We start from the raw sequence: 24924 nt of genomic DNA on the forward strand, positions 1-24924 counted from the left end.
GGCTATAAATTTAGTATATTGATGTGCCAATAGGCAATTTGCTCGCCTACAATACCTCCTTCAATTCGCTCTTAGGTTGAGATAGAGAAGATAAATTACTACTAGTCATTAATACAATAACCAAAATATGAAGAAAGGTATATTCAAATATATTAATTTTAATCTTAAAATCTAATATATGATAACACTTCGTATCTTCAACATCGCACCCTACCAGGGGACCTATAAATTTAGTACACTAGTTCGTTGTTCACTTTGCTTAGAAAACACTATTAAAGTCAAGTTGGGGGAGGATGGGGAATATTTTATCCATATACAAACGGCTCTTGAAACTAGATTCCCATAAAAATTTTGCTCGTAAAACTTTCCTTCGGAAAAAAAAAACATTTACTGCGCACAATCGACACGTCCGACAAAATAAAGGAGGACCTTCAATTCCCTGCGTAAAAAGTCAGAATTAAATGTTGCACTGTAGCCACTAAATGGTGCAAATATGGGCATGGATTACGAAAGGATTTCTGACGCATTATTTAACACATCGTATTTGCAGCGAAGGAATACATAGGGCGGCGGGCATTGTAGCTAAATCGGAGAGCATCACACCGCACAATTTGTCAACGAACACCACCGACCCAAGATAACGAGCAACTGGTATACCTTTGTCGTCTACCTTTGAAACTCCTTCCAATTAGTTTCACTCGACTGATCAGTTCGTGTTCAGCCCGGATCCACATGACACCCATGCCACGAGCATGATGTTTGACGCACACCGATATAGATTCATTTGGGGAAAACACACGCAGGCCACATGAGGTACGCAACGAATTAAAAGCGTAACAACGCACGCACAGTGAATTCCGTGACCTCTTCTAGTTCCACAACCACACAAAGCAAATCGCTTCGTACGAAGGATCAAGGAGTCGGCGCGCGTCCCGACTCTCCCGGTGCCCTACGAGAGCTACAATTAAATAGACTATATATGATTGCGCGCAAGGCTATAAATTAAGGCATGATCGATAGGTGCGAGAGAGCAAAGGAAGAGGAGCTCCCAGTTGTCTGTCCATTCATCGGCTCCACAGGTGATTCAGTATATAATTTTGAGTAAATATCTAGAAATGGAGAAGATGGATCACACTTTGCCAGCGGCTCCTTTCGTGGCGAAGACGTATGAGATGGTAAGCGACCCGAGGACGAATTTGCTGATCCGGTGGGGGAAGGGGGACAACAGCTTCCTCGTGCTCAATCCCAGTGACTTCTCTCAGCTTCTTCTGCCCTTGTACTTCAAGCATAATAACTTCTCCAGCTTCGTCCGCCAGCTTAACACTTACGTACTCACTCAGCACTATTTCTGGTCAATTTCTCTTGGGTTAATTCCGTTTCACTTTGTTAGATTGCGTGGTGTATCAGGGATTCAGGAAGGTGGATCCGGATAGATGGGAATTTGCTCATCTGTCGTTCCTCAGAGGGCAGATTCACCTCCTCCCTCGGATCACACGAAGGACCAAGAAGAGCCAATTTTACGATGCTGCCAGCAGCAGTAGCGGCGGCGGTATCAACAACGATGAGAAGAAAGACACGGCAGCGGCTGCGGAGATGGAAGGGGAAGTGGAGGACGTGGTGCTGCTGCGGGAGCTCCACCGGCTACGGCAAGATCAGATGGTGCTCGACGAAGAGCTCCAGCGGATGAGCAAGCGGTTGCAGGCGACCGAGAGGAAGCCGCGTCAGATGCTCTCCTTCCTCGTCCAGATGGCCAAAGAGCCTCAGCTCGTGTCCAGACTCGTCCACTCTAAGAAGCTGCAGTACTCGGCGGCGGCCAAGAAGAGGCGTCTGGCGAGCGTCATGCCGTCGCTGACTCCTCCACACCCGCCGCAGGAGCTCCCTGTTCTAGTCTCAGAGGCCTTCCAACAAACAGTTCGTGAGCCAGCGTTACTCACACAAGTATACCCTGGCGTTGCCATCCATAATACCTTCAACCCTATTCCGGCTGGTAACGTCGTCAACCCACACGAGTTTGGACTCGACGCGAGTTCAGAGACGACGGCAGCAGCCGCAGCAGCCAATTTCCCGTTCTCTTTACTTGGCCACGTATTTTTCTAATGTTTAATTAATGACAAAGCACCGCTCCAAATCCAATCTGGCGCCTGTGCGTTAGGAAGATATTTGTGTACTTTTCATGAAGTAGATCAGCGTTATGAAAATCTTTGAACGCCATAAAGGTCAGAAATGATAACAAAGATTTACCCTTAGTTGAATATTTATCCATCGTTTTCGCTTGCAGTAAGTGCTATCGTAGCTGCTACTCTTTCATGGCGTGGAGTGAGCGCCAGCGCCCAAGTCTGTTTTGCTAGAGTATGAGATAAGGAAACAGTGAATGTCATGACTTGCCTTTTCGTTGAGAAGGATGAGAAAGCAGGGCCCATGAGGTGGAGCAAGAACAGGATAGGGGCCCTTTAGGCCTATAAAGAGTGGGGGGCACGGCCTACATGAAATAATTAGTGTGTGGGCCATTTGATTGGGGAGTGAGTGATGGCTAATCGACAGGTCGTAATCCGAGCATTTAATTTGTAACCTGAACAGACAAGTGCAACGAATCATTAACTGTTCGGAGAAAAAGGAAAACAGTGAGGAATTTTGATCATGAAGATCTTACCGTGAGGAATTTTGAACATGAAGATCTTACCGCGAGGAGAAGCAGGGTGGTCCACTGTGGATTTGGAGCAGCATGATAACACAACGCATCCCTTGTTTATCATTTACTATCAAATCAGACATCATCCCTGAGATTGCAAGTACACGGCAATGATTTCTTACAGCATCATTTATAATCCTCACACTCTTTGTATGATCCTAAGAATCATCTATATAGTGAATCCACGATTAAGTAAATATCTTTCAGTATTTTCCAGGTACAAACATAAGCACGTTAGTATCGGGTGAGCTAATGCAAAAATGATGTTACAGAAGCGAGATGCTGAAAATATTTTGTATCAACTTTGTACAGCCATTTCTGTATGAAAAGCAGATACCATAGCGATGTGGGTCTCGACTCGGCGAATAACAACCGAGTAAAGCAATTTCTGAGTGCCAATCTGTAGGGCCAGAGCCAATTCCATTATCTTGAGAGGTAGGTTTGAGGACCACAGGAAAAGCCTGTAGGATGGAGAGATATATATCTAAATACCTTTGAATTTTCTTTTAATTCTCTTGTTGTGGTCCTGAACAACATTAGACGGTGCCACACCGGACCTTATCCTAGTGCTTAAGCCAATAGTTCCTCAACTGAGCCATGTGCAATAATATCTCATCCCGACCTTGGTTGGTCACACTACTAGTCATTATCCAAGGTGGTGCTTCCTGGAAGTACTCACTTATCAGTTTTTGAAAGTCTTCTACATGTTCTTCAGGTCTTTTACCACCACTCTTCTTCTTTTTACGCTTGTCGCACTTTGTGAAGATAATTGTCATGGGGATCTGACAGGTCCATGAGAAAAAAGGTGCCAAGTTAAAATCATGAAAAGGATGCCATCTGTTTTAAGTAATTAACCAACTCAGAATCTCTTGATGCAAACTTGTTGTATAAATACAACCAAACATAATTTATCTAGGTGTCTAGAAACAAAGACACATCAGGCGGCAATTAAAAGTCCTTGAAGAGACAACACATTGCATTATTGATATGCCTACAAATAAATGGGAATGAGAGATGTCACAATTGTTCGGTATGTCAGGACGCAACTCCATGCCGTCATCGATAAATTGAGTTAGAATACAACATCTTGGTAGGCCATATAAAGACACTGAATTAGCAGAAACTTAACAACAGCAAGATGGAAAATCAGATATTGAGTAGAAAATAATGGTTATTCTTCCACAAACTGTTTTCCATAAGCGATGAGACATGAAAAACAAAAAATATAGTTATTGGACAAAAGAAAACAAGAAAAAGGAAACAAGATGTTATATATATGAGTGGTGGTTAGTTGTTTGGTCTCCAGAAGAACTTATAAGTAAATATGTAAGGATTGTTTCAAGGCATCACTAATGGTGCTATTGATGGCTCTTGTTGCATTTAGAACCCAATGCATCATAAAGCGTGAATTGGTTAGAATACAAAGAGCTCTATCTATCAAACCCACATCAAGAAGAGGCCAACTAAGAAGAAATTGAGAAACCAACAATTGGTGAATCATAAAACTTTACCTGGTTTTGTCCCAGCCAACTAGCATATTCAAGATCAATCTTCTTAGCCGGGATGCTGGCATCTATAAGTAAGAAGACGGATACTAATGTTGCCCGATCAAGAAAGTAGCTTTTGGTAAATTCATTCCAGTTAACCCGCAATTCCTGTGGTGCAGCAGCATATCTGCTCTAAAATGTCTCGAGAATTAGAAACTGCAAGTGCTCATCACAGGTAAAACCACTATAGAACCATGAGCTAAATTTTAACAAATTGATATCATGTTGGTATCTAGATTAGGTAGAAAGTTTCTCACATGAGAAAATGGATATATTACCACTTATTTGTCATTCTGATAGCATTGTTAAAAACAAAAAGCAAATTTGAAGTTGTTATCTTGACCAGTTGGGCTTCAAATCTTAAATGTTTGGAAACTGAAAATTCAAGTCACCAAAAATAATGAAAAAAGTAATATTGTATCTGAATTCATATAAATAAACGAAGGTTACACAGCCAACAAAGACGATTCTGAACACAATAGTATGAGTGTATGAGGTTTGTAATAAAAAAGAGACGGCTTTATTAGAGACATTACCCATAACCAGGCAGATCCACCAGAAACCAAGAATCATTTATGCGAAAATGATTAATGCACTGAGTTTTTCCTGAAATAAAACAAGATTGTACTTAGTTAGGATTGGAGGAGCGAGGGGTAGAGGGAGAACGGAAAAAAAAAAATCTCTGCAAGTCACTCCAATAGTCCAATTGACGTAATAGATCTGGAGAAAGGAAACTTTATAGTCATGAGAGTATGAAATCGATATGATATAAATTCCAATCAAATAAAATATAATGCACGACTATTGTTGTTTAAACTCTGAAAGAAAGAAAAAAAATCCCAACTCCGAGACCCAAGTAACACGTCGCAAATAAGTAACATCAACGAATAGCATACCGGGCTTCTTGGAGGTGAGCGCGAGGCGCTTCCGCCTGACAATGGAATTAAGGAGGGACGACTTGCCAACGTTTGAGCGTCCAACTAGGGCAAACTCTGGGAGGCCATCGGAGGGGCAGTCCTCGGTCTTGGTACTGCTTTTGACGAAATCAGCGGTGGAGATCTGAGCGTCATGGGCGTAAGGACCCAGCACGATGTTAGATCCTCGGAGCACCCTTGCACTAGCAGCAGCGGCGGCTCCCGCACGGTCCACTCCCGGCGGAACGAAGAGCCTGTCGAATGGTATCTGTACCTGGGGAACCTCTCCACCCTCTTCTACGATTCGGGGCGAGATCGGGGAGTCAATTTCCAAGGGCGCAGACACGGCGACCTGCGCTTTGGTGGAGAAGGAACAAGAGCGGGGAAGGAAGGGAGAGGGAGCCCTTTTCCTGGCGGAGAGGAGGAAACGAAAGGATCCAGAGGGAGGAGGGTAGCCGGAAACGATAGGAAGGAGGAGGCGAGGGTGGAGAAGCATCGTGACGGTGGTGTTTGTGCCTGCGACTGTTGCGAGTGAAAGCTTGGCCGCCCTAGAGCTCACTTGGCCCTAACCGATGAGGTCCAGAACTCTGCTGTATCACCTAGGACACGAAACTTAGTATTATCCTATCAAAAATGATAAGTTCGTAGGTGCACCAAATCGGCATTACGTCAGCCAACGGCCAAAGATCTGTTTGCTGTCTTGCTCGAGTCTCATGGGAAAAGTATTGAAAGTTAGTCACGTGAAATTGCAAATGGGCCAATATTTAATCCAAAAAGATCATAAATAAATGGCCGGCCCACGATAAGGGCGACTACTGCACACAAAATGGCCCACGTTCTCACTGTCAAGAAATAATGACATTAAACAAAGAGCACATCTAAGTATCTAACTTTCCAAAATACCGTAATAATATATTAATATAATATAAATTTTTTATATAAAAGATAGATGGCCTTCTTCTATTGTTTCAGTCAAATATCATATATGGTCAAGTCACCTATCAATGAACTCGATTGATGAGCGCACTCTTTATAGATCATCAGTAAAAATGATGAGGGACTTGATGACACTTCAACAGAGAGAATAACGTCGTAAAGTAATTTCGACAAGTCACTTCGACACTCTAGAATTTATATACCTATCAAAAGAGGATGGAGCCTCAAAGAGTCTGAAAACCTTTGCACTTACCTTCTTTAGGGTTTATATATCAATCAGAAGAGGATCTCCACGTTAGACGTTGCATTCTACTTCATAATCTTCATAATCTCCATGTTATACTAAATTCGACAGTCATTAGTTGCTTCTCCATTCACTAAACGCCATGTGTCTGAAGTTGGGCAACTAAGAAATTAGATCTAACAACCACAAAATTATTTCTCCATTCACTCGGTGCCACGTGCTTTTAAATATTTATAGTTGTTGTCCGCATCTGTCAGGAAAATGATCTCATCATTCAGACAGTTATGTTGTATCCTTATATTCATGTGGTACGTGTGATGTAATAATTTAGAAATTATTATTATTTTATTTTTCGCTGCGTATGATTACGAAACATGTTTTAACACACACTGCATCGGGCATATCCCAACACTTACTGCAATACGAGTGCAAGTTTCCTTCGACTTGAGGTATACAAGTCATCTTGGTCATAGAGACTTATACTTTGACATCTTAAGCAAGCATCTCATTGAGGTGTGGACCCGGGATGATTGGGTATAAGTTGAAGTGTCCGAAGGTGTTTGGATAGCCCACAGAGGATTCACCGCTCCTTGCAAAGATACATATACCCTATGGTCACTCGTTAGGATTACTACTCAAAGTCTTTGGCCAAAGCATCACATGTTAAGAGTGCGAGACTTTTGTACACATGTATGAGTAATTTGAATCTGCAAAATGAGTAAGTATTACTTGTATTAGGTGTGATGTAGTTAGCCTAATGGGGACAAGACACATAAACCATGTCCTGAACCAAGTGGGTATAAGACGAGTGAAGGGAACGAGGCACGACTCACTGTAACTGTTGAAGGGTTTAGAATTAATTCTAAGATCAACTATGATTTTTTGACTAATTGGGAATCATGATGTACTACTAGGTGTCACTCATGATCGTTCTATAATTAAATAGTTAATTATGGACGACCAAGATAAACCAGAAATCTATTGGGTCACACGTACTAACAAGTCTCTAAAAAACGTAAAACAAGTTAAAGAATATGATTTTTAGATCAAGAGATAAATGTTTGGTTGGACTATACATAAGACAAATATGGAAATATTTGTCACAATGGAAGCACGGATGAGTCACATCTCTTATGGAAGAGTTGGGTCATATTTGGTTTAATCATGAATTAGTCATGAACCAACTTGGTTTAGTTGTGAAGCAAACCAAAGGGTTAATGGCTAATTTTTTATTAAGGGATAATGGGTTGGATTTGGGCTTTATAATTCAACTCATTAATGAGGGTTATATATTGATATAGTTGAGAGAAGATTATACACATGAGATCATTAATTGGCTTGTAAGATTTTTGGAAAACCTTAACCCAATTTCTCTTCTCTTCTCCCTCTCTCCTTTCACTTTGTCGCCGCCAACAAGGGGAAGCCCTTCTCCTTGTTGTCGTGACCACTACAAGGGAGAAAACTCTCCCTTGTGTACTTCTCTTCTTCCTCTTGATCCCTTTTCTTCGCTCATGCCTAGTAACTTCCGAAGGAGAGGCTTGTACTCAAGGAGTTGTCTTGACAAGCTCGGTGATACAAATAGAGGCGAGATTCGACAATGTTGTTACGGTTGATGCCCTTCTTGTTACAGGTCATCCGTAAGGTACACCTAGCATAAATTTATTTTCCATAGAAATTTAATTATACAATCATGTTTGCATGTTGTATCCTTGTATGTGTGTGGTGTGTGTGATGTAATAATTTAGGAATTATTATTGTTTTCTTTTTCGCTACACATGTTTACGAAACGTGTTTTAGCACACACTGCATCGGGCATATCCCAACAGAAGGCATCATCCACCAATTTCTACAATCAAAGCTTATTCAAGGAAGAGTGATCTGGTGTTCTTAAACTTGAAGAAAGTCTAGGATGATCTACTTGAATCTGAGAAGGCTGACTGACATCGCTCCTCGCTTCTGATGCTAACTCCACTACTAGTTGTCTTTATTTTTACAATTATCTTTATGTCGCCTCTGTTTATAAGATATTTGAAAATATAGAAGTAAAATTTGTGTGTTTTTCATACATGCATTGTTTCGTGTGTTAAATGTGTGCTTTTACTGCATTTTCGAGTAAAGTATGAGTTAGGTAGTGACTAAGGTGAAGATTTTTCTACAAGGGTTTTAAGGAACGACCAAGGGCTTGGCTGAGCAACTTAACTACCTTCCTTTAACATATCTGCATTGAGGAGTGTTGAGTAGTGAATGACCCGACTAAGGGTCGCTAATGTAGAAATGTCCAGCTGGTCATGGGATGAAGTCCCTACTTGGGATTAAGTTCCTTGCCTGTGGTAAGGCTAAGAATCCGCACATGTTGTAAGACTGACTTGCTAGCACAGGACTAGCAATTTCGTGCCTGGTGTAAGGCCAAGTCGTTAGTGCAGGGCTAGGAGTTTCGGGTCTATCGTAAGACTGAGCTACTAGAAAGGCGCTAGGAGGGCTAGGAGTTTTGTGTCTGTCATACGACTGAGTAGCTAATGTGGGGCTAGAAGTTTCAAACCTATCGTAAGACTGATGTGCAAGAAGATACAGGCAAACGAAAGGCTATGATTTTACTTGATAGATTGTGAATATTTACAAAAATGAATGACAAGAAAGGAAAAAAACATAGAATGATACTATTCAAGGTTAGACATGATAAGACCCTAGATGTGTTGCATTCCAAGGTTGTTTGAGCTATTTTCCTTTAGGGTCATTTAAGTAGTAAGATCCACAATCTAGTCGATGAGTGACTTGGTAAGGTATGTCTCAGCGTGGCTCCAGTTTGCTAATGTCTACCATAAACTTCACTTTCTCCAAAACAAAATCTCTGACTTAGAAGGCACGAGAGATGACATGTTTGTTGTAGGTCAGATACGATTTGAGCTTCCTCCTTCTCATGGACCAGTTGAGGAATGAACACTTATTGTAAGGAGTGTACTTCCCCGCTCTGAGTTCTCCTTGCCTTCTTGAGGTCAATTCGGATCGTCTCCACTTAGCATTTTTAGTCAACACTTTGATCTATAGGATCGGAAAAAAATTTTCTTTTCCTTTTTTGATTTTTAAAACCTAGCAAAAAAAGCTAAGAACAACATAGCGGATAATAAGAATACATTTATTTTTACTTGGTTCGTAGTCTCGCGACTACTATTCTAAGGATTACGATTCATTAGATTGTATCGATTGGGCAATCCACTAAAAACTCCCTAGAAAAATCTTCAAACAGAGAGGTCGAATACATGATAGAAGAGAGTGTAATAGCCTACACTCTCTTATGCAAGTATATACACTTGTAAAGTGTGAATATTGTAGCTTGAGATTGGTATCACTCAAACTGCAACAGTTGGCCATAGCAGGGTCGCAACAAAGCGGTAGTAGAGAAACAACACAGTAGATATAACTAGGAGGCATATTAAAAGTTGATGATTAATGTTATGGTCGAGCACTTCTTTTATACTACATTGGGGGAGCCTCCAATGACTCAAGGGGTCTTCAATCGAGCCAATTTAATCTAAGATCATTGTTGTTTATTTGTCTAAGGGTGCCTCCAACTCATCCGAGGTACCTCAAATCAATCCAAGACGCCTCCATTACCAAAAACTTTATTCGCAGAGTTATCTGCATAGAGGCACCTTTATCCATCCAGGGCACCTCTAGTGCCTTAGCTAAGGCACCTCCAATCAATCGAGGTACCTTCAATACTGAAATTTCATCTTTGCAGCTTATCCACTTTGGGGCGCCTCTAGCCATTCGAGGTGCCTCTGGTCGCTTAATCATGGCGCTTTAATCATCTTAGGTGCCTCAAATAATATTCATCCGAAGTTAGTTTTTTATATTTAACTCCCGCAAAAATATGTTAGTATATATAATAAAATTATCTACAAAACAAAGCACGCATAATAAAATTTATGAATTAAATCACGTCTACCAGACTTACTTGATGTTTGATCTCTTAGCCCACAAGGTCTTCCTGCCAGATGCCCTATTTGGACTTTAGTTAGTTGTAAGGTCTTGTTGATCCAACTAGACTTCATGCCAAATATCAGGTCCTCTTTGACCTATTTGGGCTTCTTGTCAGTTATATGGTCCTTTGACTTAATAGGACTTTAGCCTGGTATCTAGTCCTCTAGACCATCAAGTCCTTCAATTTGTACACTTGGTAAATACATATTAGATTTTAATAAGACTTAACTTTGAACCTTTGACAATATCAAAATATAAGTTCAATTTTGATGCTCCCTGCACTAACATAATCTCCACTGACTAAGCTAACTTGATCTGCGACTGGGAACTTCATCTTTTGATGAAAGATGAAGACCACCATACAGAATGAGCAGAGTCAGCCTTCCAAGTATGTCATTGTAAGAGCACAAAGCGTCGACTACTATGAAAATGGAGCTCCAGGCTTGCTTCAAAGGTTCCTCACTTAGCGAGAGAAGGAGGTTGATCTGCCCCAACAGTTGTAACTCATGATCGATAAATCCTAACCGAGCGGTTGACGTGGGTTGTAGCTCCTTTCGATCAATTTGTATTTCATCAAAAATTTCTTTGTATAACACATTCACTAACTAAGTTTCACGTGTCTACGAACACTTTTACCATATTGTAGTTAGCTGTAGTGGCGTGCATTACTAAGGTATCATTGTGCAGGATGACCACTCTTTTTAATTCTTGGTATGAACTTTATGGGAGGGTCACTCTCCTAACCTCTTCCGATGAACACTGTAATTCTCCAACCTGCATTCATGAGTTTTCCTAGTATGGTTGGAGTCTTCATAAGTGAACATACTTAATCTGAGACTGAGACGGAGAGAATGTTGGATTTCGGAGCTGAGATAGGAATAATGTTTTAGTAGGCGTTTTGTCTCCATACAATTTTTATTCTTTGGGATAAGTGTACTAAGTAGATTCGATCAAATCTTTTATCTCATTTGGACTGAGTCTGATTCTGTTTGAGTCAAGTTTGATTCATCTTAATTTTAAGATACAACTTTTGACCCTGTGTTTTCATAGGTTTCTGCCACATCAATGATACATTTAAAACACATTTAAAAGTTGATTTTTAAAATATTCGTCCATTTGAATTTTGATCCGCCTAATTATTCTCGTCAGTGTTCGCGCGAACAATGATCGACTTACTGGACTCTCGCTCCTGATCACGATCGCAACGAACGCCGACCACGAACAAACGATGCGACGCCGATCGACTAGAAGGAAACGTTGCCCGTGACTGACAGAGTGTTATAGGCTTATAGCCTTGCTGTGCAGCACGTCAGGGGCCGTTAAGAGTGAGATCTAACGTCGTGATCGAGTTCTCGTACGGGTGAAATCTTGAACTAGTCGAGTCATCTAAAATTTTAAAAGCGTTGGTGGCGCGAGGGCGGTCGCTGTCTCCTATTTCAACCGTTTAGGTGGAAGTTAATTAATGGAGGTATATCATGTTTGGCAGGACACAGTCCATCAGACTTTCTTTCTTGGCGTGTCTAACTCCGTCAACCAGGCACAGGATAAGCTAAGGCGTTGCCGATGGCACGGGCAAGTTAACCGGCTGGGTCATGCCGATATAATTCGGGTCGGGTCGGGTCAAGTCGAGTGGTAAATGATCCAACCCACCGTGCAGTTAAGTGAAGTTATTGGTCCGTATGAATGCAGTCTCGGTGGAGTGCAGGCAGGCACGATGGAGTTATTCGCCCGTGTGTGAGAAGCAGTCATGGAGAGCAACTCGCAGACAACGTCTTCCAAAAACGACGGCCAATTTATGCGTTTTTTTTTAAATGCCAGCGTCGATCAGTATTAGAACTGCTCCTCTGCTCGCCCCCATTTTCCAACCACTCTGCCTCTCGTTTCTTCAATTCAGTCTCAGCGCGCGTGTTAGAGATCAGTCTTGCGATTAGCGGTGGAGAAATTCGGAGGGGGATCATTAATGAACGACGAGCTGGACACGTGCGAGGCCGAGGAGGAGGTTGGAGCGGCAGAGGCCGGATCCGGCGATGAGTCGCGGCCGCCGGCGCAGTCTTCGGTTCCGTCCCCTAAGAGAAGGTGAGTCGATTGGTGGCACTTTATGATCTTGTTGATTTGAATAATTGGAGTGGGTGGACTGGAGCAGCCGGCGGGAGGTGGAGAAGCGGGTGGTGACGGTGCCGATAAGCGAGACGAAGGGCAGCGGCGAGGGAGCTCCGCCGCCGGATTCGTGGGCTTGGAGGAAGTACGGTCAGAAGCCCATCAAGGGCTCGCCTTATCCGAGGTAAGTTAAATACGGGCAGGGTTGATTCATGGAAACGGACTCAGGATTTGGGCATTTTGGTTTGATCGGCGGCGGAACAGGGGTTACTATCGGTGCAGCAGCTCGAAGGGATGCCCGGCGAGGAAGCAGGTGGAGCGGAGCCGGCTCGAGCCGTCCATGATCGTGGTGACCTACTCCTTCGACCACAACCACCCGTGGCCGCTCCCCAAGAACCACCACCACAACAGCGCGGCGCTGGCGGCGGCGCCGCCGCAGCCCCTCCCGCAGGGGGAACCCAGCCCGCCGGAGTCGATCGAGCGGGAGGAGGACACCAAGTTCTCCGACTTGATCTCGGAGGAGGGGTCGCTGCTCCCCGTCGACGTGTACTCCACGGCCTCCCCCTCCGCCGCAGGATCCAGCGAGCTCCTCTACGGTTCGGTCTTCTTCTCCAGGGCCGATGCCGTCTCCGGCGCCGGCGGCGCCGCGGCGCTTCCCGAGGAGCGCGAGGAATTCCTGAACGAAGGCGAGGAGGACTCTCTGTTCGCGGGGCTGGGAGAGCTGCCGGAGTACTCGGTGGTGCTTCGCCGAGAGCTGGCGTCCACATCCTGGGTGGGGACCACCGGCTGACCTCCCCCTCCGCGTTCCCTCCGCCCGTCGATTGGTTCGAGGAGGACTTTGACGTATAAAAACCGGCACCATCCCTCTCCCTCTCCCTCTCCCTCCTTATTTGTTTTTTTTCGTTTTCCCCCTCAAATAATTAGATATTTACCCATAAAAACAAAATGTTTCCCGTGTTCATTTTAGACCTCACAATAAATCTGTCGTTTTCTGCTCGACGAGGATGAATTATTGGAGTTGGTACGGTTTCAGAGATTCTTCCGTTGGCGTGCATGCATCGGCAAGGCCGCCGCCCGCCATCAACGGCGGGGCTCCGCCGTCGCCGTTCATTTGTCGCGTTTCTATTCCCAGTTTATTTATTTTCTCTCCGCCACGTTCGTCGCTTTCGATGCGTTGGGACCATCTCGAAGCCGTTTCCTTCTTCCTAAGGTTCCACCGCATCAATGATTGTCGACGAGATGCACATGGAATCCATGGTTAAATTCTTGTACCCGTCAAATTTGGAAATCGGAATCCAGTTGCAGATATTACGGATCCACTTCGGACCGGCCTTAACTCTCACGTAAATATGACGTCATTAATGGAAAAAGGAAATCCATCTTCAGCTACTAAAGAGTATATTAATAATACATAAAAATTTCCTCTTTATTTTATTGATGTGACGATGATGCATGGGGGGGTTGAGAAATAATTGTTTTACTTAAAGGGTAAGATAAAAAAAAAGGAAGACTATTCAAGTGGGAGAGTTAATAAGAATAAATAAGCCGAGTCTTGTTGATGCTTCATGTCAACATAATGGATTAAGTCGTGTGGGGCCCTTCTATGATATCATCTTGATTGGATTTTTGTCCATGCAATCAATTTAAGTTGGATAGAAATTGCAATTATCTATCGTTCTATTTATTAGTCTATCGACCGTGAAGATTAAAACAGAGACAAAAGAAAATGGAAAAAAAAAAAAAAAAGAAGAAAGGAGGATTTTAAGAGCATGATTTATTATCGATTTACCGAATTAGAATTGTTTTATGGACTCGAGAGCGATGTGAAAGTGTTTCTTGTTAGTTCTTCTCAAAATTAGGGAGAATTCAAGTTGATGAATTCACCCATAAAGTGGGTGCTTGTCAATATTCTTAAGCATTAGTCATGCTAAACAAGAAATAAATAACTATTAACTATTGAAGATGCACAGTGGCAGTGGTGATGGCTGGTTAGTAAGAAATTTAAATATCTTTATAATTATATTATATTGTCTATTTTGGATCTAAATTCTCATGATTTTATTGTTGGGTTATATCCAAAAGATTTCATGTCAATGGAGATATATTTTTCTTATAAATTCATGATCTTTTCCATGTATTTTCAATGTGAGACTATATTTACAACCTTTAAATCCCAATAATCCCTCCCCCCAGGATCAGTAGGGATCATTTGGTCCGCAAATTGCGGACTAGGGAATGGTCCACTGTATGAGGACTCTTGATTTGGATGAACCCTACTTTTAAATAGGTGAGGTCCATCCAAATCAAGGGTCTGAAAAAATGGACCATCTCCTGGTCCGCAATTTGTGGATTAGAGGATCCGTGCTCTCCCAGGACCATAGACTTCCCACGTCCGATCATCGACCCACCAGGTCTTCCTGTCCCTCGGTCCACCCGACCTACTAGGACTTCTTGCTTGATGTCTAGCTCTCTTGATCCGAACATAGGAGCCCCCACTTTCTTTGTTCAAGGTCAATATTATACTCACATGGCTCAATCAGACCATAGGTCTTGTGTACAGTCAGCGGTTAAAGCTTTTGATAGTCTAGTCTCTGATATCAATTGTAGAATTATATGGAATTTAGATATCTCCATAATTGTATGATATTATCTATTTTAGACCTAAGCCCTCATGATTTTACTCTTAGGCTCTATCTAAAAGGTCTTATGTTAATGGAGATATTTTTCTCTTATAAATTCATGATCTTTCTAATATATTTTCAATATAAAACTATATTTACAATCTTATAACCCCAACAGTGATAATTTAGGAATTGCTAAGGAGATGAGATTATGGTATTAGTCATACAATTTGATCAGGCTAAACGAGCTTGGTGCATTGATTGGGTTGGGGGAACCTAACTAGTCAATCAAGAGGGACAGATTAATCGAACAAGACAAGCTAGACGATTGACTAGGATGATGAACTTGCCAATCCATTTGAGATAGTCAGATGGTCCAATTGAGTAGGGTGAGCTGAACCGTCAATTGATATAGTTAGGCAAAGCGAGTTGTAGTTATGCAATCAGCCTAGTTAAATAGAGTGGTCCAGATTGAACCATCAGACTGTTTAATCCAATAGGTAGAATATAAACTTACACATAATACTGATAAGAATAAATATAAAAATAATTATTTAATATTAAATTTCATTCCTTATTAGAACTAATTTAATGCTATTGAAATTCTTGCCACCCCTCTAAACTGTGAATATGATAAATCTGCACATTATTATTTTTTTAAAAAAAAATTAATATACATATATATTATTGTTTTTAAACTCTGTAAAAACAGGATAGGCAAACAAGCAATAATATAGCATTAGGAGATACACAGCTGTAGAAAATCCAAACAATGCACAGGTTGCCATTGTGATCTACTAGTACAAAAATTATATTATCATCAGTGCAATCACAAAAATAAACAAGGATAAGCTTTGCTGTATTTCCTTCTATATAAATCAGAATAATATGAAATTTGCATCCGGCAGAACTCTGCTGCTTGAAAATCGTTCGGTTAAATATTTTGATACTTTACGTCTTCTGATGGAATTGGAAGTTAGCAAGAGAACAGATCATTGGCTCAAAGAAAGCATCCAGTAAAAACAACTAAAAGTATACAAATGGCATCGGACAGAAAGGAAGCCAATGAAAATCCAAATGGAAGAGGCCAAGGATGCTATAGAGATTGTTTTATGATTCACAAACAGAAGTTTGGAATTCCTTCCTTTTAAATTATGACTCAGATCCATGAAAGCACAGTTTGTAATCAATTACCAAATCCTTGGGGTTGACATTGCAGAGCAGTAGGTTGCTTCTGAAGAGGGATGATATTCATACTTGAGATCCTGGGAGGCACAATCTTTCATTTGTGAAGTTAGTCAATCAAGGAAGCATTCCAAGTTTTGTCACACACCTAAATGATGTTTCGGATGCACCATGTACCTGAAGAAAAAAAAACTTCAAATGGTGGTCAGAACAGGAACAAGAAAAGTTGTAACAACTGAAGGTTTCATCTATCTACTTAGTTTCTCCATAATTATTATAGTGCAGAAAAAAAATAGCAAGCTTCCCTTTTGAAGAAATATTGCACTCCAAAAAACAAGAAAATGTTTTAGATAAGTAGAGATTTATCTAAGATGGATGGTATTGCCCAAAGAAATACTGTGTTCAGCTGAGTTTTGCTTGACCAATCCTAGACATCATCTTCTTGCAAAAAGAAAAAAAGAACAGGATGTCAATTATGTATTTTTTTCTTCAGAAGATTAGTTTGGGATAAGTTATTTGCTTGCCAACCTCCAAAACATCAACTCTGAGTTATCAGTTCCATGTACCTTGTGGACTAAGTGCAAAATGAGTATCACATTAGAATTTCCCAGAACCACCGAACTTCTATATAATTTACAGCTTATGTGATAATCTGCGTTTGTTCTATATTATTATCCTTCAACCTATGAGTGCTTTACCAGTTGGGAGAACCAATGTCATGCAGAACAGTTAAACAAGATTGTTCTTTTGCTGTCTATGACAAACACATAATGTATTTCATCGAGGAAAGATCAACTAGAATGTAGCCTGAGCACCCAGGAACAGTTGGAAGATTCTGAATGAAGAAAAAGATGGATAACAAATAACCAGCCTAATAAAGTTTTGTTACTCAATGCTCTCTATTCCTGTCGACAACCAAACTAATAGCTAAAAGGCCAAATAAGCTCCAGCAACAGTTTATCTGACAGTTTCTGATTTTGCTGTCTATGACAAACACAATTATGTATTTCATCAGGAAAAGATCAACTAGTATGTAGTATGAGCACCCAAAAATAGATGGAAGATTCTGAATGATAACAAATAACTAGCCTAATAAAGTTTTGTTACTCGATGCTTTACTACTGCTGTGTCAACCAGAGTAATAGCTAAAAGGCCAAATAGGTTTCAGCAACAGTTTATCTGCCAGTTTGTGATAGCATATAATGGGATGGCATTGCTTGATTTTATCCTTGGGTTAATTGAGTTCAGTGTGTGCCAGAGTAAAAATTATATTAGGAACGTGTAAATAGGTAGAAGTGATAAGTTAAGAAATTCTATAAAGAAATTGTTATATCAAGAAAACAAGCATATTTGAAAAAGAAATCAGTCATAAAATGATAGATAGTGAAACTAGATGACTATGATGATAATGTACCATGCAAGTGTCAAATTGATCAAGTTACACACTCACCAACCAAATTTGGTGTTGTCTACACTGATGGAAACTCAAGTTCATCATCTTGAAGCTCTGTGTCATCGAGAATAACGTATTTTGCATCTCGCTCAGTTAATCTATTTGTTCCTTCTTTTTTCAGCTTGTAGTATCTGAGCATCAGATGGCAACATAAAAATAAAGTAGGGTTTAGGAGACTGTATTACTAATGGCAATAACTTATTTCTTTCATTAAACTTATATTTAAAATTTCGTTTGTATCTCTTTCTTCAATCAATGACTAGAAGGAAACGAAACGATTGCAAATCCTCTATGACTTTAACATTGCATAATCAAAGGACAAACATATTGAAACATAAAATGTATAAAGGGCAGCTAGGTGCACGAAACTCCTGCCAATGTAGCTCCCGTGAAAGGGTCGGACCACATTAAGTCTATTGGACGCAACCTTACCTTGCATTGCAAGAGGCTATTTTTACGACTCAAATCTGTGACCACCTGGTCACATGACAACAACTTCACCGTTGCGTTAAGGCTCCCCTTCAATGAAACATAAAATGTATATCAAGTCAAAATCATGTTGTTAACATATTTTGCTATATCAGGCTAGATACTTGGTCATTATAACAGACCTAGAGTGAGTCCTAGAAGAGGAGGATGTTCAAGAGCATTCAACATTTGTATGACATAAGACATGAGAGTGACCCTATCATGGTATTTTTTATGAATATAGTAGAATGAATTAAAAACAATCATATATCTTATGAAGTTCCAACCACCTGATGACAAAAATATACATCAAATGATAAAAAAAAATGAACAGAGAAACTTACTTGAAGCAATTAAACAAACTGACTCCGACCATAATAGTTAAAAGCCCTACTCCCTTTAACCAGGTAAACTGATCGTGGAAGTAAAATACTGCAACCTGGCACATATAAAATATATAATACATTGATAATCAAAGCGCTTAACACTTTAACAATATTTACATTAATATGCAATGGAAAAGATGAACAAATCTTCATGCAGCTGGCTAAGATGAATAAAACTTTACCCTAATTCTTACATGGACTTGGCTAGGATGTGAAATTCAATTATGTAATATTCCTTAATAACTCAAGCAATCTGGAAGCTTATAGTAAATTCAGAACTACAAAATGGCAACCCAGAAAGAATTCAGTAGATATTGAGAGAAGCAAAATTGCAGTTGAAGCACATTGGTGCTGGGTAAGAAGCAATTAACAAAAGATATCAATGTTCTAGAAAAACTGCATTTAGCTTTTATTTATCTAATCGTCATATATAACTATATAATAATAAACAAAAAGTTGTTATCATAAAAAAATTAGATTCATGTGTAAAGTGACTAAAATTTGACACGTCAAGATTAGACAATTTAAGGTGCAAAGATCATGCAGAATCTTGAGAAACAAAAAAATGTCTACAAAACCTTGTAAACAAAAGAAGCAACCTGAAGAATCAATAGACTCTATATAGATTTACAAGTGAAATGGTTAATAGGAATAGAGGATTCTCTACTACTATATTATGATTTGTCACCATAATAATACCAATAGCAATATGTTTTGTTTCTTCTTAATTAAAAATGTTGCCAATTAAAATCATGGTTAATTTCACTATATGTAACTTGCTTAACAAAATTGAGTGAGCATGTGACTTTCTAATTGAAGCTACAATGCATCATGTGCCCATGTATACTAGGAGATGCTTCCACATTTATGCTAGATCGGCATGCATATTAAAAGTCATCTAGACAAGAATAGGTCATACCAAAATTGTAACAGCCTCCTTCACAATGCCAGCTACTGTTACTGTCACTGCACTAGTTGCTGAAACGAGAATATATTCCATTAAAACCTGCACAAGAGAAGTTTGTTTTATTGACTAGATAGATTGATGAATAAATATTCAAAAAAGCAAATTGTTAAGAGCACAGATAAATTTGGTCCTGAAAGTTGCAACACGTAATATGAAATCGTACCATACAAAATGCCAATGCTCCTCCGAGAAGCATAAGTAGGCAGCTTCGTATTATGTGTTTAGAGCTATCAAAGTAATTGTTTCCCTTGAACGTATCCCAGGGATCCAAAAATAGAGAAAGGACAACAGTTATGATCGCCATCACTGGTGTCACATAACTCATCAAAGTGATTGGATTCTTCAAACCTGCATAATATCAATTAAGTGATTTACACATCTCATGTGGTATGCTAAGAGGCTAAAATGACACAAGGGAACATTGCTTTTTGTTACAGACTGTTATTGAATTTGACATGTTTACTGGGGAGATCGATTAAGTTTATTTCTTACCATATGCCTCTTCCTTCATTGATGGGTTTGATGCCCATGTACATACACAGAGTACAAGTTAGCAAACAATGAGTAAGGAGATAGACAGAAAAAAAATATCAAGTATATAGTGCAACTTTAGTGGCCAACCTGCAACAGAATCTGTGTCATACACCAGCGAAAACCAGCCATAACAGCAGATAACATAACAAAAATGAAGCCCCAGAACTCAAACTTTGTCTCTTTTGTAACTGAAACAGAAGGTAAAGTGGATTTGACAAGATGCAACTACAGAAATGTTAGACTAACAAACATTGACATGTAACCAACTATTTTGACTTGAAAGATGCACTAAAGCAACATCAAATTCAGGTGGCCATGTTTCTGAATTTTACAGTAAAAGTTAGCAGAACCACAAGGCATCAAAAAAGAACATAAACAGACAAAATCTCCAAAAGAAAGATATCTTGGGCAATAATCAGAAACAGCTAAACACATGCTTTTGAACTTCTCAATGTATGCCACCAACTTCTTAACCCAAGCGGTTAGGCATCCAGATGAAATCTGCCATGCCAAGGGATTGATCCCCCCATATTGACAAAAAAGAAATTCTCAACAATATTGTAAAATGGCATTACTTAAACTCTACTATCAAAAAAAAAAAAAAAAAAATAGAGCTAATAACAAGGGTTTAGCTTCACTCCTGTGTAAGTGACTAATAACTGAAAAAATAAATCACACAAAATAGAGCTAATCTAACAGTTTTTTATCAGTTAAACATACAATAAGTTTCTTACACACTTGCCCTACACATGCCATAGAACAAATTATCCAAAGAATCATCAAGATCAGACAGAACAAGAAGAAGAAAAAAAAAATGCAAAAGTAGTGAATTAATAGGATAACATATGTAATCCAAAAGATGTTTCAAAACTGGGGGCCGACTATTCAATAACAGGATATATGAATGCAGAAATGTCAAACTAACAAGGATTATAAAATTCCTTTGAGAGGTAAATAAAGATGTTTTACAAATGGGGGCTGACTATTCAGTAACAGGATATATGAAAGCAGAATGTCAAACTAGTAAGGATTATAAAATTCCTTTAAGAGGTAAATAAAGATGTTTCAAAATGATGCATTGTGCTATAAATGTTGAAAAAGAAACTAATTTTAGACAGTGTGAGTGAATAATACTAATGAAAAAAATTACCTGTTAGTAGAACACCAACAGAAATAATGAGCATAATGCCTACAAGCTTCAAACTAGGTTTCTCCAGCCTTCAAATGCATATAAAAGTCTTAAAGTACAATTTGAATAAGATCATGTACAAAAGCAGTGGCGATGCCATAAAAAAATACAAAAGGATTCAAATATTACCTGAAGGCAAATGCAAACATAAGGAGAAATATAGGAGATGCAGATTTACACTGCAAAGAGGGTGTGGAACTTGTAATTGAAGTAGATTGTACGAGTAAGTGCAGTGAAACAATAAAATGTGAAATAGCAGAAGAATCCATGAGGGTCAGCATCAAGGCATACCATGGTTGCAAATGTCACCGTTATATATACAAGAGACTCATTGCTTAAATTCACATCCAACGCAGTTCCAATAGCAGTTGGGATAACTGCAAAAAATCCCTACAAAGCATTAGCATTTATCAAGTACAGTAAAAGGAAGAATGTATGAAAAAAACATAAAATATCAAGCTCTAGATCTCCGATAAGAGAGGTTGTATGAGTAACGCAGGGCTTCTTGTAAGTAATGTAAATAAGAGAAGAAATATGAGGCCAAAGAAGTGTAAAGAATGCAGAAGCTAAAGAAGTGAAAAAGGATTTCAGGTGACAAAGCAGCAAAGATGAATAAGAAAAAGCCACTCTGAGAAAGAAGTATCCAAAATTTTACTTGAGTTTAGGATGTCATTCAGTTTTTTTTTTTTTAGACAAGTTTTCACAAGAAAAAACCTTAAAAAACTTTTTTAAAAAAATATAAAGAAATAGTATTAACTCTACCTCATTCCAGGCTAGGAATCCAAATGTAACCTAAATTCAACTTAGTACCATCTCCTCTATATAAGGTGACTTAAAACAGAAATCACTTGAAACACAAATACAGGAAAATCTGAAGAAAAATCCAAAACATATCTAAGAAAATGACATTAATATACCAAAGTGTTGGTCTATCAAGAAATAACATGTAAAAAATCAATGTAGTAGAGAAGAGAATGATCAGATGATGTGGAGAGTTATAAAAATAAATATAAAATATAAAATATAAAATATAAAATATAAAATACTGGTATTCAAAGCAAGTATAGCTCCAATAAATGATAAAGTGAGAGAAAATAGATTGAGATGATACATGTATAAAAACGACCAATACATTCTATAGTTAGTTAGAAGAGTTAAATGTAAAAGTTATAACTATGTAAGTTGAATCAATTAAAGTGGAAGGCATAAGGGATTTGGGGAGATCAAGAAAAAAAATATGAAAAAAATTGTTTAATAAATTTGAAAATCACTAGTGAATTGTCTAGCATAGAGTTCAATGGTATCATGGGATTAATGTAGCCAACCGTATATAGTCAGGACAAAAATGGCTTGATGATGATATTGATCAAAGAAAATGTCATCAATTAACTGGAAAAAAAATCAGCTTAATGCAATAATTTTCTTTTTTTTATATATTTGGTTTGGAATGTGAAGAGTTAATGCTATTGGGACTTATAAGTTCATCAAATGAATTCAAATGTCCTATAAGTTAATCAAGTATAGCATAGGCACCAACTTCTATAGTGGAGCTATAGAGCAGAATCACACCATGATATACAAGCACTGCAAAAATATCATGGCTTCATCAAGAACTTGATCAATTCAGAAAATCCATAAACACTTCAACCTAAAAATGTAATATTTACCTCTGGCAAAGTAATCCTTCCATGTCATGATATTATTGCTGCTTTCAGAATTCCGAGACTGGATATACACAATGACATTCGAGAAAATGGCTTGCAAAGAAAAATGAATTGTATTCATCAACAGTGGAGCTGGAAATTTCCCCAAATTATCACCTAGTAATGTCTTATTGTACCTAAAGAACAAATCACCGTGGTTTGAGAAAATCACATTGAGAAATTTAATAAAAAATCCCGCATCAAGAGGAATCAAATCTGATATCCACAGGGATCTAGCCACTCACACTGTCAAGCAGGTACTTAATGTGTACCAAACCAGTATATAGAACAGAGTCTTTAGCAAGATTGCAAAAGAAATTGCGCTATTTCTGGATTGCTCCAAAGACACGATCTTTGTCATAGAATCGCTGACGTGCACATCGTTCTCTATATCCAAAGGCACGTACTTCTCAGTGTCCCCATTCACGATCCCCAGAAACATGCTCCTCTGCCGGAATTCATGGATTCTCCGCTGGTCCTCTGCCTGTGATCCCACTTCATCAGGCATCCTCTGATGGAGCAACGGCAGTTCGAATTCTTCGGACTCTTCTGCCGCTGAGTTGGTCCTAGGGGATCCATCATCGTCCACGGCGCTCTGCCGCAAGATCCCATCCTCGTTGCACCACCGCGAGAAAGAGGGCTCCCTACGTAGCGATAGCTTCCGATCCTTCTCCTTTTCTTTACCAACTTCCCCGACTTTATCTTCCGTATGAGCAGCAGCTGCTTCTGTTGCTTCAACCGTCTCTTCATCTCCTAGTCCATTGCTTAGCTCCATCATCAACAAAGACTTGAGATATCCACTCAGAAATCAACACACTCAGATCCGACGAGGCGCCAAATCAATCCAATTGAAGATGAACCCCCCCAAAACGGTTCAAAAAGCAGATCCAGGAATGACAGAATGATTAATTTCTTCGTTCCTTTCACGACGGTGGATGGATCTTCCGAATGAGTAGAAGACAAATCGAGCGAGGTGGGCGAGCGAGACCGCGTAGGCAGAGATCTAGAAGGAGCAGTGTCGTCGAGTGTCGGCGGCGACGACGGCGGCGTGTAAAAGTGTCGCCTCTAGACGGCGTCGGGTCCAGAGGTCAAAATTAAGTAGCGCATTTGAGGTGACGTCCTTCGCAGGTTCGCCCGTAGCAATCGAGTTTAGTGAAACGTCCATCGCAGCAGCTTAAGAAGCAGCTTGATCGCATGCTGAGCATATGCGGCCAAAGGCGAAATTGCTCGCCCCAGCGCCCCAGCGCCCCAGCGCCCCAGCCCCAATCATGAGAGAGGTAAATCACGACAGCCGAATAGATAAGTGGTGGGTGAGGTGAGGTGCACAGGATCCGGGGATTTATGCCCGACAGCCCTGTGATTCGATCTCGCATTCTTATGTGACAAACGAACCATTACTTATCAACTCGGATGACCCGTGAGGTCAATCGCATGTTGAACATAAACGGGAGTAGTAGGGGTGATCGTGGATAAAATTAATTTAGTTATTAGGGTAAAAAATTACTCAGATGACTCCACATCCAACCTTATATTCGGTGATTCTTATGTATTAGATATCTGACTGTTTATGTGTTATTTTAATATCTAACTCTATATCTAATGAAATATAAAATATAAATATATAAAAAATAAATGATAATAAATATTACTCGTTACACGTTGTAGTAGTTAATCGGCAATAACTACTACAATGTATAGCAGTTTATCGATAATAGTTGTCACAAATATGGGTGATTGCAAATCGAATTATTTAGGTAAAAATTTATCCGGTCCTCTTAAATCAGATAATCTAATATCATGATCCTATATTCGGCCCTATATTCGATAGATTTTTTTAGATTTAGTTTAGATCGATATAAGTGGATTGGTCGATTTAATGAGTTAACTACTCACCTCTAGATAGAAGACCGGATAATAGAAATTTGCTACCTGTACATAGACCACAATCGGTTAAGTCCTAGAAGCGAGATCTCCTGCTCACCCAGATTATAATTTAGTTCGAGACAACTA

General features: G+C 39.6%; 4 protein-coding genes across 4 annotated transcripts; 2 read left to right on the forward strand and 2 right to left on the reverse strand.

The window, feature by feature from the left end:
• The first annotated feature begins 984 nt into the window (after positions 1-984).
• LOC122034271 (heat stress transcription factor C-1a-like) lies at positions 985-2258 on the forward strand. Its single transcript, XM_042593447.1, has 2 exons — positions 985-1328; positions 1408-2258. Exons 1-2 carry the CDS (start codon positions 1116-1118, stop codon positions 2095-2097), a joined length of 903 nt encoding a protein of 300 aa, XP_042449381.1. The 5' UTR covers positions 985-1115; the 3' UTR covers positions 2098-2258.
• A 603-nt stretch (positions 2259-2861) lies between these two features.
• Positions 2862-5705, reverse strand: LOC122034270 (GTP-binding protein At2g22870-like). The gene is made up of 4 exons (XM_042593446.1): positions 5133-5705; positions 4773-4842; positions 4201-4363; positions 2862-3471 (listed from the first exon to the last, which is right to left on the reverse strand). Exons 1-4 carry the CDS (start codon positions 5644-5646, stop codon positions 3253-3255), a joined length of 966 nt encoding a protein of 321 aa, XP_042449380.1. The 5' UTR covers positions 5647-5705; the 3' UTR covers positions 2862-3252.
• A 6172-nt stretch (positions 5706-11877) lies between these two features.
• On the forward strand, positions 11878-13407 carry LOC122034885 (probable WRKY transcription factor 65). The gene is made up of 3 exons (XM_042594245.1): positions 11878-12387; positions 12455-12592; positions 12673-13407. The coding sequence occupies exons 1-3, from the start codon at positions 12272-12274 to the stop codon at positions 13196-13198; spliced, it is 780 nt and encodes a 259-aa protein (XP_042450179.1). The 5' UTR covers positions 11878-12271; the 3' UTR covers positions 13199-13407.
• Positions 13408-15903: 2496 nt separating this feature from the next.
• On the reverse strand, positions 15904-24076 carry LOC122034296 (probable sugar phosphate/phosphate translocator At1g06470). Its single transcript, XM_042593485.1, has 12 exons — positions 23160-24076; positions 22879-23051; positions 21503-21588; positions 21341-21390; positions 21173-21240; positions 20110-20210; positions 19981-19993; positions 19652-19836; positions 19441-19527; positions 18480-18574; positions 17665-17798; positions 15904-16391 (listed from the first exon to the last, which is right to left on the reverse strand). The coding sequence occupies exons 1-11, from the start codon at positions 23690-23692 to the stop codon at positions 17684-17686; spliced, it is 1506 nt and encodes a 501-aa protein (XP_042449419.1). The 5' UTR covers positions 23693-24076; the 3' UTR covers positions 15904-16391; positions 17665-17683.
• Positions 24077-24924: the final 848 nt, after the last annotated feature.

The sequence above is a fragment of the Zingiber officinale genome, chromosome 11B (genome assembly GCF_018446385.1).
Source record: "Zingiber officinale cultivar Zhangliang chromosome 11B, Zo_v1.1, whole genome shotgun sequence".
Lineage (NCBI taxonomy): Eukaryota > Viridiplantae > Streptophyta > Magnoliopsida > Zingiberales > Zingiberaceae > Zingiber > Zingiber officinale.